Genomic DNA, 17,348 nt, shown 5'->3' on the forward strand with positions numbered 1-17,348 from the left:
CCTGCACGGGGGACGCCCGCCGTGCCCAGCCCGCGGACCCCCATCCAGGCCCGGGGACCCCCAGCAGACCCCGGCCCCTCTCACGGAAGCCTCGCGAGGCCTGCGCGGGGCGGAGCCGCCGCGTTTTGGGGGCGGAGGGGCCGCGCACAAAATGGATCCCGGCCCCGGTAGCCCAGGAGTTCCTACGGCCACCCGCCCGGACGGCGAGGTGCCCTCCACCTCCGCTGCGCAGGAGCCCGGCTCCGAGGAGGTACCGCTGCGGGGTCGGGGGCAGCCCCGGGCGGGTGTGGGGCGGCGGCCGGGCCGCTCCCCTCGGCGCCGCTCCTCGGGCTGCGCCCCTCGGCAGGGCGAGGGCGGCCGCCGGCCTCCTGCCGGTCCCGTTTTATTTTTATTTTTTTGGGGAAGGGTCGCGGCAGGACCCCCGGTGAGGTGCCGGGGGTCGTGGTCGGGTGTCCTTGGAAGCGGAGCGGGGCTCGGCCCGAGGGATGGATGCTGCGGGCACTGCCTTATGGGCAGTGGTCGTGTGCCCCGCCTGCCGCAGAAACCTGCGGGAAGTGCTGGTGTTACGGGGTCAGGGCCGAAATTCCAGCTAGTGGAAGTCACCTTCTGTCCCAAAAGGATGCCAAATCCTGTATTTCGTTACCTTGGTGCAGGAAGGGCTATGAAATATGCTGTAGCAGTGTTAAGGGGAGGAAAAAGTTTAAGGGTTTCTTTTCTAGCCTGCAGCTTATTCTGCAAGATTTTATCTTAACTGATGCAAAAAAAGTATTAAATGTTTAGAGACTCTCTATAAATCATTTGAAAGCAGTTAGTGGTTTAGAATATTACCAACGTTGTGCTGCTGTGCTATGCTGATCATCATGTTTCTTAAGGGAAAGTGTTGGTGAGTGCTCTTTGAGTTCTTAGACCATGGAATTTCACTTCAGCTGGGCCACGGGTCCGCTGGGTACTACACAGTTAGGAACCTGCATGATAGCAATGTTAATATCAGCCTGTTGAGCTCCTTGCCCCTTTCACTGCTTTACATCTCTGCTGGGAGCTGGTAACTCCGCTTAGGCTGGTTGGCAGAGGTCTCAAGGTGAAGTATTTTGGATCCTTGAAGCAGCCGAGGTCTGTTATTTTGGAAGCTGTTGCACAGTCCTGTTTATCGTGGGGATTTAAATGGCACCATTTCTCAGGGGGCTTCTATCTAGGGTTTCATCTGTCATGGAAGACTTTTCTGCAGTAGAAGCAGGCTGTTACCAGCCAGCTCCATGAACAAAGTGAGTTAAAAGCAAAAGTCCTCTTTTGCTGCTTTAATTGTTTGCAGCGAGGATTCTTCTGGTCTTCCTATTTCCTGTTAAATCGGCCCTTTAAGCGACGAAGATGCGTTCTGCAGTTTTTAGGGTAAAACTCCCATAAACTTGATGAAATATTTTGTGATTCTGGGTTATGTTAGGTACGTGATATTGTTGGTAGTAAAAGAGGTGGTATTATTAATATCAGAATTTAATAATTGGCAAGGTCTAGATTTTAATAACTCAGAATATTACCCAGAAGCAAGTTCAGAGATGATGCGCGTTCCTACTACGTGTCCAGCTCCACCAGCACAGAGTAACTTTTGAATGAAGAATAGCATTTTAATTAAAGTACAACTTGCTTTTCCCTTGTAAACACTCAGAAGAGAAAGGGTGCATGTGTCTTATGTTGTCTTTTCATCAGTTTTTGGTAGTCTCCTTCTATTTGTGTTTTTTTTCCCTAATATTTTGGGGTCATCAGTGTTCCACAGCTCCACTGCAGTGAGGGGAGCAGGGACAGAAATGTGTTTCCTACTGAGAGTCAAGGTGTAGGACCTGAAGCCTTGTAGCTGCAGTAACTTTTAATGTCAGTTTGTTTACTTGTGAATAACACATTTCTTGAGTTAAACAAATACACAAATCAAGTGTGTTCAGTGTGGCACCATGAAGTTTTCTTCTGGGGAAATGTAACAGCAGAACCCCTGTTAGAGCCATCTGCCCTGGAGACTTAGCAAGATAACTTAGTTGATAAGTTACTTGAGCAACTCGTTGCAGCCAGAAGGGATTTGTAGCACACAGAACTGTTCTACTTTGTCCCGGAGACATGGCTGTTGCATTTAGTTACCTATATGATTGAAGAAGTTGTGAGTGACTTTCCATAGGAAGTCTTGGATGCTGCCTGCTTTTGACATAATCATTTGGTCTTGTAAAAGTGAACTGGGGCTTTTAGAAAATCATTGAATCGTCAAACAGCTTCGTTATGCACTTAGTGCTGTTCATCTTTGCTAAGACTTACGTCTTCGGGCCAAAACTTAAAAGGTATTTTAGAGCTTTAGAAAACATCCCTCCTATTTGTATCCTTCTGCCTTATGTTAAAGAGTAAGTTGGCATATATATTTATCAGTAACGGTTCTGGAATTGAAGTAGAACGCTGCTTTACAAGCTTTATGTGTTTAGTACCGTTTTGGTCTGTTTTTGCTACCTGACCCTGTACAGTTTAGGTTATTTCATTTTGTTGTGTTTATAGTGGGCTGATGCTTAAGGCACTTGCCAACCTCTGACCCTGCTTTTATGCAGGCATGCACTTGGCCTGTTCCTTTCAGATTGTTAAATATGTTTCAAAAACACTTTTTATCTTTTAGTGCATCTCAAAAATGGAAGTATTTAATAATTTTTACTTGAAGATGTGTAAAAAGGCATACTTCAAAACTGAATTAGGTGGTGGTGGTGGGGAAAGCAACTGCACAAAACATTTTTTCCTATGATACTTTTTATAGAAATGATATTCTCCAGCATTATGACTTTTGCTAGCTAGCTTTTCTTTTTTTGTAAAACAAGTAGTAGTTGAATTTGTAGAAACATGCTTTGAGGTTTTTCAGCTGAGAATAACTTCTCTATGAAAAAGGAAGCTTGGTCCTTTTTTGTACTTTCCTTCATTTCTTCCACCTTGGATCCTATTTCCAGAAATAAACATGAGAATGAGACTCACCTTCTATTTAAATTTTTATCTGGTCATTCTTCAGTTACATCATAGATAACTGGTTCTCTTTTTGGTGAAGTAGTGTGACTAATGCAGTCACTCCCTGTTGAAGTATCAGATTTTTAAAAGGTAATGATTTCTGCTTTCTTAAATAAAGATACTGATATTTATGAGTGTTTACAATTTGAATTTCAGAAAAATGATCCTCCATTTCAACTCAAACCTCCTCCAAAGGCGGCTAGGCCTGAAAAAGAAATTGATCCAGAATATGAAGAGAAGATGGTAAGTGTTTTCACAACAAAGCATACTGCAGCTTTTCTGACACTTTTTTGCTTGAATTACTTGCAACTTTATTGACCTAATGAAAAATTACTGTAGGCAGGGTGTGTCAGAAAAGGAAAACAAGTGGATGTGTTGGGCTTATGGGGTAACGTTTTGGTAGCAGGGGTGTTGCAGGGATGGCGTTTGGGAGGAGTCCAGAAGCTGCCCCCTCTTAGAGAAGAGCTGGCTCCAAAAAGCACCTGCTGCTGGCCAGAGCTGAGACCATGGGTGATGCCAGTGGTGCCTCTGAGAGCAGGTTTAAGAAGGGGGGGGGGGGGAGGGAAACAGCTGTACAACAGCAGCTGGGAGAGAGGGGTGAGACAGTGTGAGAGAACCAGCCCTGCGGATGCCAAGGAGGAGGGCAGGAGGTGCTCCAGGTGTTGGAGCAGAGGTTCACCTGCAGCCCATGGTGGAGCAGGTTGTCCCCTTGCAGCCCATGGGTCCCACGGCAGAGCAGATCTCCATGCTGCAGCAGGGGGCCCTGTGGTACAGATCCATATGGAGGCGTTCCTGAAGAGCTGCTGCCGGTGGGCAGCCCACAGAGGATCAGTTTGTGAAGGATGGCATCCTTTGGGAAGGACCCCATGTGGAGAAGTGGAGAGAAGTGTCGGGGTCTGACTACAATCCTCCTTTCTCTGTGCTGCCTGGGAGAGGAATTAGAAGAGGGTGGAAGGAGGGAAGATGTTTTTAGGCTGCTTTTTGTTTTCACTGCTCTAGTCTGTTATCAATTGTCAGTAAACTGTATTATTCTTCCTTATGCTGAGTTTATTTTACATGTGATGGTAATTGGTGAGTGATCTCCCTGTCTTTATCTCTGTGATAGTTCTCACAAGTATTTTTGTCTGTGTTGATTTCTGGAGTTGGAGGTTGTGTTTTTTGTACTCAGTAGGTGCCAGTGTTTTTTTTCCCCACCATGGATTTGATCACTTTCTTTTTTTCTTAGGTAGATTTAATATTGAGACCCTCCTGTGGTAAGGAGTTTCCAGTCAACTGCATTTTACGCTTGACACCACTGTTTTGGTTTTGAATATCTGATAGTTCTTTGACCTCACAAGTCATGTCAGAGGCTTCTGTAAGTTGTTCTCTAAATAAAAGAAGTACTGAAGCTGCCAGTTTCTTGTCATATAAAAATACAAAGGGTTTAAATATTGACATTCCTCATAATGATTCATAACAATGCAAAAGAGGATCTATCCATGTCCAAAATTTAGGGAGCTTATGGTGCTGGAGAAGAGAGAAGATCTCTCCTGTATTACATAGAGGAAGAAACCAGGTGGACACTGCAAGCGTTGTTCTTGAGTGACACATGTATGAAGTTCTTGGATAAAGCTGGGAATCGGTGTCCTGCTGCATCTATGTTAAAAGATCTAGCATTAAATGCATGCTTAAGAATTCCAGCAGAATTTGTGGGGTCCAGGGAAGAGTATGACTATCACAAATTGGTAACTACCTGAATTAATAACTATTTTTTCTAGACATAAGACACAAACTTGTTTGAGAATGAGCTGGATAATGTTTATTTGGTCATAAGTCATCCACTTTTAAAATAAATGCATTGTAAATACATTGCCCTCATGTGGCAAGATGTTGCATTGCATGCACATTCATTTTTAATGCCTTTTTCTTTGATTGGTGTTACAGCTGTTAGAGCGCTTACACTTGTAAATTACCCACAGAATTACCCACAGAAAAGCTTTGCTCACACTTTTCTAAAAAGGTTATGGTACAAAACTAGTTTCACTTCTCTAGCTTACGGCAAGATAGATAAATGAGATCACATGAAAATTGCGTTAAATGGTAGAGTGTTACATGATGCTTAGAAATGGCATAGAAAGACTGATAGAACATAATTGCTATCTGGTAGCATTTGCCTTTTACCCTATTTTTCTTTGAAAATCAAGTTTTTTATATAGAGAGGATGACGTGTTTTAGTATGTTGATATAGATGTGTGCATATGCCTTGTCACAAATGTAATAAGTAATAAAGAATCACTAAGGTTGGAAGAGACCTTCCAGATCATCTGGTCCAGCCATTCCCCTGCTACCACTGTCACCCGCTAAACCATGTCCTTAACCTTTTCTTGAACACTCTCAGGGATACTGATGCCACCAACTCCCTGTGCAACCTATTCCAACACCTGACCACTCTTTCTGAGGAGAAATGTCTCCTAATTTCCAACCTGAACCTCCCCTGGTGCAACTTGAGGCCATTCCCTCTAGTCCTATCACAGTTATCTGCGAGAAGAGGCTGAGCCCCAGCTCCCCACACCTCCTTTCAGGGAGTTGTAGAGAGCAATGAGGTCTGCCCTCAGCCTCCTCTTCTCCAGACTAAACATCCCTAATCCCCTCAGCTGTTCATCACAGGACTTGTGTTCCAGGCTCTTCACCAGCTTCATAGCCCTTCTCTGGACAAGCTTCAGGGCCTCGATGTCCTTGTAGTGAGGGGCCCAAAGCTGAGCCCAGCACTCGAGGTGCGGCCTCACCGGAGCAGAGTATGAGGGGATGATCACCTGCCTGGTCCTGCTGGCTGCACTATTCCTGATACAAAGCAGGGTGCTGTTGGCCTTCTTGGCCACCTGGGCACACTGCTGGCTCATGTTCAGGCAAGCACCAACCAGATCCTTTTGAAATCTTACAGCAAAAGTCACGAACTTCAGTGCAAGCAGTGTTGAGCTTGTGCATCCCTGTTACTTTAGTCATACTTCCAAAAGCAGAGCTACCACAATGTTGTCTTGGATGTAGTCCTGATAACCTTGAAGTCGATGGAAGTTTTGTCACTGACGTGAGCAAGGCTCGGATTTCCTCTTCTACCGCAAGTCAGAACTGTACTTTTTAAATATCTTCTGTGCAGAATCCTTTAAAACATGCCCTCACGATTACTCGTGTGCTCTGCAGGCTTAAGGAATACATGAGTAAACTCTTTTTGAGTTGTTTTCGCTAATTTTGGGGTTTTGAATGGGGATGAGTTGCTGGGAGGAGGGTATCAGCTCTTGATTGTCTTCCAGATTGCTCTGGTTTTCATGAAGGGTCTTTTGAACTACCAGAAGTCACATCGGGGTGCTCTAAAGCAATTCATGCTAAGCTGAAATCTGAAGCAGCTCAAGAGCTATTTCATGATGCTTGTAGCCTTCTTAATTGGCTAAGAGTAAGCAGGTGGTCTTATCGGTCTTTGCTTGTATAAGTTGCCTTCATGAGTGTCTCAATTCTGTTTCTTAATAAAAATACATTTTTAAATTAAATCATTGATTTTTCTTTTTTTCATATTTCTTCCCACTTCGGAAACCAGAAAGCGGATAGAGCAAAAAGATTTGAGTTCCTCCTGAAGCAGACAGAACTCTTTGCACATTTTATCCAGCCTGCGGCACAAAAATCACCAACCTCTCCTTTGAAAGTCAAGCTGGGACGGCCACGGATAAAGAAAGATGAAAAGCAGTGTTTGATTTCAGCTGGGGAGTATGTCTTATTCTTATTTCTGACTTGCTATAGTTTCAAGCTAATTATTCACTTTAATACACATATTTAATAGCATAGAGATTGTGCTTTGAGTCCAGAACTTTTCCTATTAATGGTGTATCATAATTCCATTAAAAATGGGTTGATAACGTATACTGGTTCATATAGGTTAGTATGAGCTTGGATCAAGAGGGCACTTCTAAAATAAAATCCTTGTTTATTGCCGTTTACCGTATTCTGGTCTATATTGTGGAGTGGTTTTGGATGGCATGAATTGAATTTATTTTGCATGACAGTAAACCAGAAGATGCGCTCCAGAAATGCACCTGGTATGCTCCAGCTGCTAGTGGACATGTCAGTGGGACCAGAGTGGAATTAAATCAAGTTAAAATAACAAAACATGCAAGTAATGTGGATGTTGGATCCTCAGCATGAATTGCCTCACTGCACAAGTCCTTCTACATTAGTCACTAATCCAGACACACCCTGCAAGTAGTGTTTGTGAGGAGTTTTGTCATAGCTAACACCAAATTTCTGGAATGTTAACCAAGTGATGTTTTCTGTCTTATCAATCGTTAAAAAAATATTTTGGGGATCAAATGTGTGAATCTTCTGAATGGTATACTTACCAGGTAGTTGATTCTAAGGCCAAGGGTGTTGTATTTCCATGTTGCTCATTAAAAAGTGCCTCAGAGAACTCGTGGTACTTGTTAGAGTATGGCTATGACTAGGGAGGAGAGAGATTCACATCAGCCTTTCAGTTAAAGCTGGAATGAGCCAGGAGGAACAGTGAATTAATAGGATGTGACTTTAGTCAAAGGTCAGGGTGCTAGAACATACAGGCACATTGTAGGTAAATTACTTGGTTTTCTTGTAAGTTCTTACTTAGTTTTAAAAGTTTGAAATTTTCATGTACACACAACTTGTGTTCTTCAGCTATCGTCACAGGCGCACAGAACAAGAAGAAGATGAAGAACTATTGTCAGAAAGTCGGAAAACATCTAATGTGTGCATCCGATTTGAGGAGTCTCCTTCGTGTAAGTGTTCTACTGATGGCTTGCTGATTGCTTTGATGTAGTTAAAAGCTGATGAGCAGAACACAATTAAAATTTTATACTCAGAATTTGTATTTTTCTACTTAGAGGAATCTTACATTTACAGATGTGAAAGGAGGAACACTAAGAGATTATCAGGTTAGAGGTTTGAACTGGATGATCTCACTGTATGAAAATGGTGTTAATGGCATTCTGGCAGATGAAATGGTAAGCAGCAATCTTTTTTTTTGTGTAACTTAAGCATCGTTTTCTGACACTCATTTTAGTGACATGGTTTAATGGTGGACTTGGCAAAGCTAGGCTAAAGGTTGGACTAGATCTGAGAGGTCTTCAACTTAAATGATTCTGATTTGTATATCCTTCAGTTACCCAAGTACTTAAGAGTGAATGTAAATTATGGCATTTGTGCATTAAATTAATCTCTTAATAGTAAAAAGTAGATGAAAAGGTAGAATTATTCAAGTAATTACTGCCCCAGTTGTGTCAATGGTAACTTAGAGTCCGTGTATATTTCAAATACATGGAAATGTATAATTGCAATTTCTTTTTTTGTATATGTGGTTAATGCTCAAATGTAACAGAGGTGTGCGCAAATGTCTTTCTTCAGCACTGCCGAGAAGGGTGAATGCGTGCAAGATTGATGTCCAAGATTTTGATGCTTTTGATAAATATCATAATGTCTTTTCTTTGCATCTGGAGTTCAATTTAATACATCTTAAAAGTATTTTATAAATTATTTGGTAAAAATAAAGTAATTTTGAATAGTTAAACAAGATATGTATATAACATGGATATTAACATTCAGTAGTAGCAGTTATTCTGAGCAAAATTCAAACATTAAACTACCTATAGTAGTGACTGTATATGCAGTAGTATGGATCATTTTACAACAGGTAGATTTTCACATCTGGAACTGTAATATAATGAAAGATACTGTGTTGCAAACTCTTGTTGTGTGTATTTTGCTGTATACTGCTCTAGTGGCAGAATGATACACTAAGAAAATTGTTTGAAACTATTTCTGTATGGCAGTTTGTTTTAGAAAGTTTCTTTTCCCCCTCTTTGTCCGTGTAGGGTCTTGGTAAGACTCTGCAAACAATAGCATTATTAGGCTATCTGAAGCATTACCGAAACATTCCTGGGCCACACATGGTCCTGGTTCCAAAATCAACTTTGCACAATTGGATGAATGAATTTAAACGCTGGGTACCATCGTTACGTGCTGTTTGCCTTATTGGAGACAAAGATGCCAGAGTAAGTGTTGTAGATTGAAATGAAGTATATGTTATTTGTCAGAAAGTAGCATTTGGGGACATGGAACTCTCAGTAAGCCACTTCCTTAATTACAGTTTTTTTCCAGTGATCTTTAACTATATTAGCATTGAAAATGCAAAATGTTAGACTTGTAACTATGAGGACAAAATGCAAATCAGTAAGTGAAATAATAGATTGGAATCAAGGTGCAGCTGTCTGTTACTCACCTGTTCTGTTGTCTTCCTCTTTGATTTTTGCACCTATTTTTTTATTTCTTCTGTATTTGCATTGTCACAGCATTTATTAATTTTTCTTTATTGTCCTTACCTTGTTGCCTCTTTCTTCACTTTTTTTTAGTTGACTGTACTTACATGTAATGTCCATGCTTTGCCTTTTAACTAGGATTCTATCACAGAGTTTTCATCTTTCATAGTGAAGGCTTTGAGTTAGATATAGGGTGGTTTGTTACTTAAGGGGGGGAATGACCTGGAGGTTCCTGTGAATTCTGTGGTACCCTCATACAGATTGCATGGTTGCCTGTTTCTGAGAGGAACTGCTGGGCATGCCAATGACTTCAACAGTTTCTTCCAGTGCTGCAGTGTCAGATTTGACAAGAACACTCGCTTCCAGATTGCTTTAATTTGGAATCTGATAATACTTGTACCACAATATGGGATGAAATTAATATTGTGGTGAAGGGAAGCATGTACCTTCACTTTATACTTTCCATGCTTTCAGAGTCTTACGTTGGTATTGTCAAAACTTCTCATTTCCTATTTTATTTTTTTTTTACTTTAGCCACCATAGAGACAGTCTCTCTCTGAGCTTATAGTTGCAATAGCAAGTCAGTGCAGAGTGCTATAGAGAACTCCCTTATTAGGTGTTTCTTCGAGGCAACACCCTTTGCATCAGTCCTTTTAGTTAGGGTCATCTATGCATCCTGCTAAAAACGTTATTGGAGAGCAGCATGTTGTGACTTTTTCATATGAAGGATATTGTATACCTATCAATAAATGGGACAGAGGAGACAGATTTTTAGGAAAGAGAGGAGGTAGGAGTGGGCTAGGTGGGCTGTTTCAAAACACTTTGCTGTGGATTGTGTGTCTTTGGGCTGGATAGTCTAGATGTTTTTTTCATTATTGGTAGTTTTTACTGTGTTTAGATTACAGAAAAAAATACTGGAGAGTAAATATTGAACTTCAAATAGAAGAATTTGTTTTTTTTTTTGGTGTCTGTGCCTAAAGTGCAAAGGATTGAAAGCTTTTGTTACAGTAATTTTTGGTTATGCAAAAGATTTTTCAGACTTCCTTTGTGTGCTAACTTAGTACTTCGTTAATGTTGGCAGAGGTAGGTTTTACTGAATTTCAAATATATTGTATATATTTATAAATGTTATTAATTCAATTGCTCTGCTGTAGGCTGCCTTTATCCGTGATGTTATGATGCCTGGTGAATGGGATGTTTGTGTTACATCATATGAAATGGTAATTAAAGAGAAGTCAGTCTTCAAAAAATTTAACTGGAGGTACCTGGTAATTGATGAAGCCCACAGAATAAAGAATGAGAAGTCTAAGGTAAAATTAAAATTATTTGATCCTTAAGATATTTTGACACAAGTTTCCACCTGATTTTAGTAAACTTCAAATGTTAAGTGTGGTGTATTAAATATAAGCAGTAAGCTGTTAGGCTGTGAATATGACTTTCTCGTAGCTCACTGTCTATAAATTCAGTTCATATGGTTTCAGGTTTCAGAAACAGATGAAAATTGATTATACTCAAATATGTGATGATAACTATTTTTTGTATTCCTAGCTGTCAGAGATTGTCCGTGAGTTCAAGACAACAAACCGATTGCTGCTTACTGGAACACCTTTACAGAATAACCTCCATGAGCTGTGGGCATTGCTCAATTTCCTTTTACCTGATGTCTTTAATTCTGCAGATGTAAGTAGAGGTTTGGAAGTAAAATTTTGTTATTTTCATTCTTAGGCTGGTTTCTGCAGGAGAGAATGACCAGCCTAGTAAGAGACGTAAGATGTGAAAGACCTGGCTTCAGTTGAAGCTCTGTGGCTTGCCGAGATATAGACTGTTTTTTGCACTATATAGTTAAAACAATACATTGTGTTAGTGCAGTGCTAGTGATAACAAACCTAATACTTTGCGTAGTTCTAGAATTATGCAAAGTGAAGCAAAATTTGGGAAGGCAGTTTAGAGGGAAGAATATGGAGCATCCAAATAGGCATAAGCCTTTTTTCATTTAGAATTTGAGTCATCTTTCTCTTCTTTTACTGTTAGTGCTCCCTTGTATGCATGCATTACTTCTGTGTTTTTTTGCTGTCATGTTTTCTATCACATTTACTTCTTAAGGTTTTGTTTTCTCTCTTACTCTTGCCCATCATTAAACAAGCAGTAAGGATAAGAGCTTGAATATTCCTCTGGTGAGCATAGATAACGTTGGAAGTGGAGAATAGTAATAATATTTTGTTAGTGGAGTTGTTTGGATGACTTAAATGTTATAATGTGCTGGGTAGCTGGCACAGAATTTTGGCCTGATTTTCCTTCACTCACAGAAGTCATTTTTCTCAAGATTTATGTTGCTCTTGGAGCAAAAAAGTCAGTATGTCTGTTAAAAAGGCAAATGATAAACTGTTCATACTTGTGCTGTTTCTTCCCACAGGATTTTGACTCATGGTTTGATACTAAAAATTGTCTTGGTGATCAGAAGCTTGTAGAAAGACTTCATGCTGTAAGTAATTAAAGCCTTAATCAAGTGTTGTCATTAGCATACACAGTAACAAAGAAAAACTGAGTATTTACATATTTATCTAAGTCCAAGTTGAAGAGATGAACGTGGACTGACTTACAGAAATGGCCACCTGAATTTTTATGAATGAAATACCATAACTTATTTTTTTTAGTCACTACTTTCTGTAATGTTACTGTTTGAAGCAGACAGTCTGCACATAAAATACAAAGAGAATTTTGAGACCTTTTGAAAACTATTTATTATCCTGAATGTTATCTTGATACATCTTTCAGGCTAGCCTGAAAAGGCACGTCTTTATCTTTGTTTTGCTGTGCACAAGATAATAGGGTAATAAAATAAATCATAAGGAAGTCCAGTGTATATTGCTTATCTTTGAAGTGGTGTATTTTGTATACGCTTCTAGTGGTAATAAAACAGACTGTAGAGGGAAATAGATTTTATGAGCTCATGGGTTTGGTCCGTGCACAGTACAGCAACTGGGATGAGTATGACAATTTTAATGTAATGTTACACACTTCAAGTGTGAACTTGGCAGCTTAGTAGTGGACAACTTAATTTTTCAGACTGTGGCACAATTGTTCTGAGGGAGTCACCATGACAGCAGTAGGTATTGGTTAGTTTTGGATAAATGTCACAAAAAATAATCTATTCTTTTATTTGAGGCAATCAGTTTTAAATAAATGTATATTTGAAAAAACTCAATTTTTGTAGGTTTTAAAGCCATTCTTATTACGTCGCATAAAAGCAGAAGTAGAAAAGAGTTTGCCTCCAAAGAAGGAAGTAAAAATTTATCTTGGACTCAGCAAAATGCAGAGGGAATGGTGAGTTATTCACATTAAAGTAAGATTCTTTTCTGATGAAGAACAGTACAGCTCTTCATACTGATTTTTTTGCAGTTGCATATTAAAACAGTCAAATGGAGAAGCCTATTTATCGCTGTTTTTGGGGCATTTTAAGGGTGCACGAGTTGCAAAGAGCTCAGGAACTGTAATAAAAAGGAATGGAAGGAATAAAGCAGAATCTTCTTTTCCTCTCAAGTTTATTTGAAAGAATGTATGCCTAATAAGTTTCATTTTTTGATCCAAATATATACGTGCCAGTAAAAGTCTCAAGGTTGAAATTAATGTGGCCTCAGGAGCCACATACCGAGAATAAAAGTGAGGAAAGAAGTGCGCGTTTTTTTTTTTTTTAATTCAGTCTATTTCTTTATGCAGATCTCAGGTCAATGTAGTGGCTTCAGTAGAATCAGTGATATCTTAATTGACTTCATAGTCCTAAAAAGAAAAAAAAAGAAAATGGTAAGAAAACATAGTAAATGACAGATCACTATCACTCAATGACAAGTTGCCTTTTATGTTAGGTATGGATTTATAAATCCTTATCAGTCAGATATTTTCTCCAAGTTTTATAAATAATGAACCATTTTATTATATGAACAAAACCGACTCCCACTTCCAGTAATTAGTAATCAGGATTTGCAGGGTTTCATTTATGTTTTAAGTATAAAATGAAAACAGTTATTCAAAATTGCCTGTAAAACTTCAGGTATACAAGGATCTTGATGAAAGATATTGATATCCTAAATTCAGCTGGGAAAATGGATAAGATGCGTCTGCTGAATATTCTGATGCAGTTGCGGAAGTGCTGTAATCATCCTTACCTATTTGATGGTGCCGAGCCTGGCCCTCCTTACACCACTGACACACATCTCATCACTAACAGTGGTAAAATGTTAGTTCTGGATAAACTGCTAGCAAAACTCAGAGAGCAAGGTGAGTAGTGCTTATAAACAACGCTCTGAATAGTCATCATAAGTAAAATTGCATTGTAAAACTTGCATGATTCATTCTTGTCTCTTCTCCGGTGAGAGCATTCATTACTTTCAATGAGGTTTTTGTTGAAATTCTATTTTCAGTAGATATTAACACATGGAGGGAAGGAGGTCTTAGTCTTATGGGAATGGTGAGGAAGACTAGTGATACGATGCAGTAGAAGGGAAGGAAAAAGTCTCTACCTGCTGTATTGAAGAGCATTTCTGATGAGAGTATTAGTTTGTGTACACCAGTTGTCAGCTACTTATCTTAGCATGTTTTCACATGTTCTGTTCTGTTTCTTCAGCTGCATAGTTCTTATGTATAAATTACCAAACAATGGGCCTTGAGGAGAAGTTAAATCAATACCAGAAAAGTAACTTCAAAAGAAAGACTTAAGTTAGCATAGTACAGAATATTGCACGTGAGTTCTTACTGATGTTCAATAGTAAGCTCTATACTGAGAGTAATGTAAAAATGTAAAATCAACAACAAAACCTTCTGTGTTGTTCTGTCAGGTTCCAGAGTTCTACTTTTTAGCCAGATGACTCGTTTATTGGATATCTTGGAAGACTATTGTATGTGGCGTGGATATGAGTACTGCCGACTTGATGGACAGACACCACACGAAGAAAGAGAGGTAGGAAAGATGTGTAAATAAGAAATGTCTGTTTTAAGTATTAAATTAAGAAGCTGTTATTTACAGATGATTATAATTCCTTAAAATATGTTATCATTCCTTAAAAGAAATAATGCGTTAAAAACAAAAAATGTTACAATTTAAAAAGGCAGCTGAGTTTGTATACTTTTTCTAACCATAAGTTCATAGTAAAGTAGATTTCATGTGTTCCTCAACTAAGTGAACAACTTCATAATTTGTTAACTCGGAGTAGGTTTGCACAAGTGAAAATATCCACATTCTCTGTTAAAGATTTTTTGCTCTGAAAATTAAATTTCCAAGAAGTTTCACTGAAATGCAATTAACATATTGGAAACAGCTCTGATGTATTAATGACGCTTGTCTTTTAGGAAGCAATAGACACATTTAATGCTCCCAACAGCAGTAAATTCATTTTCATGCTGAGTACCAGAGCTGGAGGTCTAGGAATTAATTTGGCAACTGCTGATGTGGTGATTCTCTATGACTCAGATTGGAACCCTCAAGTAGATCTGCAAGCCATGGTGAGTTAATTTTCTAATACATGGTGGTAATTAGTTATGATTGTTCAATTTTGTATAAGTATTTCCAGAACCTGCATTTTTGTTGGTTTTTGTCTTCATTACCAACAAACTAAGGAGTCAAATAAGGAATAATTCTTTGGCTATTTCCAAAATAGTAGAGAATTAAAAGCATGCAGCATTATATTCAGCCCTTTTGGAAGGCTTATGCTTTTGCAAGCCACCTTGTTTCTGCATAAATGTACCAGCAAATAAGGTCAAAACTATGAAAAGAAACCCTTATATTCTCTGACTGCTAGTTAATTTCTAAAATCAATGTCTATAATTCTGGAATTAAAAAATCTCATGAGCCTTCTTGCATGTTTGGGGGGTTATTGGTTCTGTTTTCTAATGTTCTGAAATGAATCAAGTATTTACTGTGAATATCTCTGCCTTCTTTTGAGATGCAGACTGATTACCAATAGTAGACTAAATTCCTGGAAACTGACCAGGGTGATTTGTGAGCTTTAGGTTTTTCAGGAAGCTACTGAATATGATGCAGGAGAGTAAAAGATTTAACAACTGTTCTTTAAAGGACACTCAATTTTGGTGCCAGCAGTTTGAAGGACGATTATTCTTTTTCTTTTCTGAGGACAAATTTTTATTTAAGCTCTCTGGAGAGGAGAGGCACAAGTTTTGATAGAAACAAATAAAGTATGTTTGTCCTAACTTCATTTGCTGTGCACTAGACCTGTACGATGTGAGCTGCATACTGATGCTTTAATATAGCTAATTTGGGACAGCTCTGTTATTAAAGCTGTTGCTACATGACTTTGCACATGGAATTAATACTATCAAGCTAGGGATGTGAAAGGACAATACTTTTGCCACGTGAACTGAATGTAGTGCAGGTCTGTCTGCATATGCAGTTGTATCTCCACCTCCCAGGTACAGTTCAGACAGGCATTCAGTTTTCTGCATTTATGATGAGGTAGATGTGTTTATTGCAATAGAATGACCCAGACTTAAAAGGTGTAATAGCCACATATAAGTAGATAACTCTTGTATACTGTTGAGTAAGGAAGGAGCCAAGGAATTTATGCTAGCTTCAGTCTGATGTTTCTGCTTATATAGCAAACTGCATATTGCTTGTATTTGCTGCTGAACACTCATTGATTTATGTTTGTTAGGATCGTGCGCATCGTATTGGTCAAAAGAAACCAGTACGGGTGTTCCGACTAATCACTGATAATACTGTTGAAGAGAGGATTGTAGAAAGAGCTGAAATAAAACTGAGACTGGACTCTATAGTAATACAACAAGGTATCAACTGCTCTATATGTTTTTCTGCGACAGAATTGTTCAGTCCCTTTAAATTATGGGTTAAATAACTGTACAAGCATACAGTATGAGAGAAAACAGGCCTTGTGTATAATAATAGTACACTAAATCAAATTATAATGTATAAGTTATTCAGTTGTTCAGCTTAATTTTTGAAGGAGTTGTTATCCTGAGTGACGTGGGCTTAGATTCAAAGTAAGACTCTAAATGAAGAAAGTGCTGCTGAAGTAGGTATTACTTGTTCTTGTGACAGTGAAAAAGAGGAGAAAAAAGATATCTTCCATGAAAGATAATTATGTAGGAGAGCTTTTTACTACATCTGAATTTTCTGAACATTAAAACTGCTTTGTGTGGCTTTGTTTAGAAGCTCTGGGAAGAATAGTTTGTCAAAACCTGAAGTTATCTGCCTAAGTTTGTGCAGGTTCTGAGCCATATGACTTTATTTTTTTTCTTTTTTTCTGAGAGTGGTCTACTTAGTGGATAATTGTCAAAATTGTGATGGTCTATGAAGATGAGACAGGATTGGTGGAATTTTGGGACAGAAATTAGAGTTCTGGGGAAAATGAAAGTATTCAGAAATGCATTGAGATCAGTAAAGTGAGCATTAAAAAATCTTCAATACTTCTAATGATTATAATATTTTGTCACTTTTCATCTTGAAGTAGGATTTTATCTTAAGTCCAGCTGACTTTGCAAGAATAAGATCTTAAATATAAATTTGGATTATCTTCATGTGAAACAAATTCTTTGTTATGTCTTGTACCATAGTCATTTTTGGTATTTACCTTGAAGTTCCCAGTTTGTTTATTTTCAGTTCAAGTGAAATGTAATTTGTTCCTATAGTTCTTTTTTGCTTGCTTGTTCTGCTGGTGGACTCAAAAAATCCACTGTTTGCGTGTTCATACTGGAAGTTTTGTATTACAACTTTCAACATATTTCTTCTGATTCTAGGAAGGCTCATAGACCAACAGTCTAACAAACTGGCAAAAGACGAAATGCTGCAGATGATCCGGCACGGAGCTACCCATGTTTTTGCATCTAAGGACAGTGAGCTGACAGAAGAAGACATAACCACTATCTTAGAAAGAGGTGAAAAGAAGGTTAGAGAGCAGTTTTGTATAGAATTTGTGATGTGTCAAACATTAAACATAGATATGCAAAATACATTTTATAGAAGAAGACAAGAACGCTTTAATTATTATGTAAATCTGT

At 38.8% G+C, this 17,348-nt stretch overlaps 1 protein-coding gene across 1 annotated transcript in view; it reads left to right on the plus strand.

Moving 5' to 3' along the window:
* Positions 1 to 91: 91 nt before the first annotated feature.
* SMARCA1 (SWI/SNF related, matrix associated, actin dependent regulator of chromatin, subfamily a, member 1) overlaps positions 92 to 17,348 on the plus strand; it is a 33,616-nt gene continuing 16,359 nt past the window's right edge. The window contains exons 1-15 of the mRNA XM_040572157.1: positions 92 to 250; positions 3,172 to 3,258; positions 6,584 to 6,750; positions 7,687 to 7,787; positions 7,912 to 8,012; positions 8,880 to 9,059; positions 10,478 to 10,633; positions 10,872 to 11,003; positions 11,737 to 11,805; positions 12,538 to 12,647; positions 13,372 to 13,598; positions 14,156 to 14,277; positions 14,667 to 14,819; positions 15,986 to 16,118; positions 17,088 to 17,236. Coding sequence (XP_040428091.1) covers positions 152 to 250; positions 3,172 to 3,258; positions 6,584 to 6,750; positions 7,687 to 7,787; positions 7,912 to 8,012; positions 8,880 to 9,059; positions 10,478 to 10,633; positions 10,872 to 11,003; positions 11,737 to 11,805; positions 12,538 to 12,647; positions 13,372 to 13,598; positions 14,156 to 14,277; positions 14,667 to 14,819; positions 15,986 to 16,118; positions 17,088 to 17,236 — 1,986 coding nt within the window. The 5' untranslated portion in view covers positions 92 to 151. The remainder of the gene's footprint in view (positions 251 to 3,171; positions 3,259 to 6,583; positions 6,751 to 7,686; positions 7,788 to 7,911; positions 8,013 to 8,879; positions 9,060 to 10,477; positions 10,634 to 10,871; positions 11,004 to 11,736; positions 11,806 to 12,537; positions 12,648 to 13,371; positions 13,599 to 14,155; positions 14,278 to 14,666; positions 14,820 to 15,985; positions 16,119 to 17,087; positions 17,237 to 17,348) is intronic.

This window comes from Cygnus olor, chromosome 13 (assembly GCF_009769625.2).
Source record: "Cygnus olor isolate bCygOlo1 chromosome 13, bCygOlo1.pri.v2, whole genome shotgun sequence".
NCBI lineage: Eukaryota > Metazoa > Chordata > Aves > Anseriformes > Anatidae > Cygnus > Cygnus olor.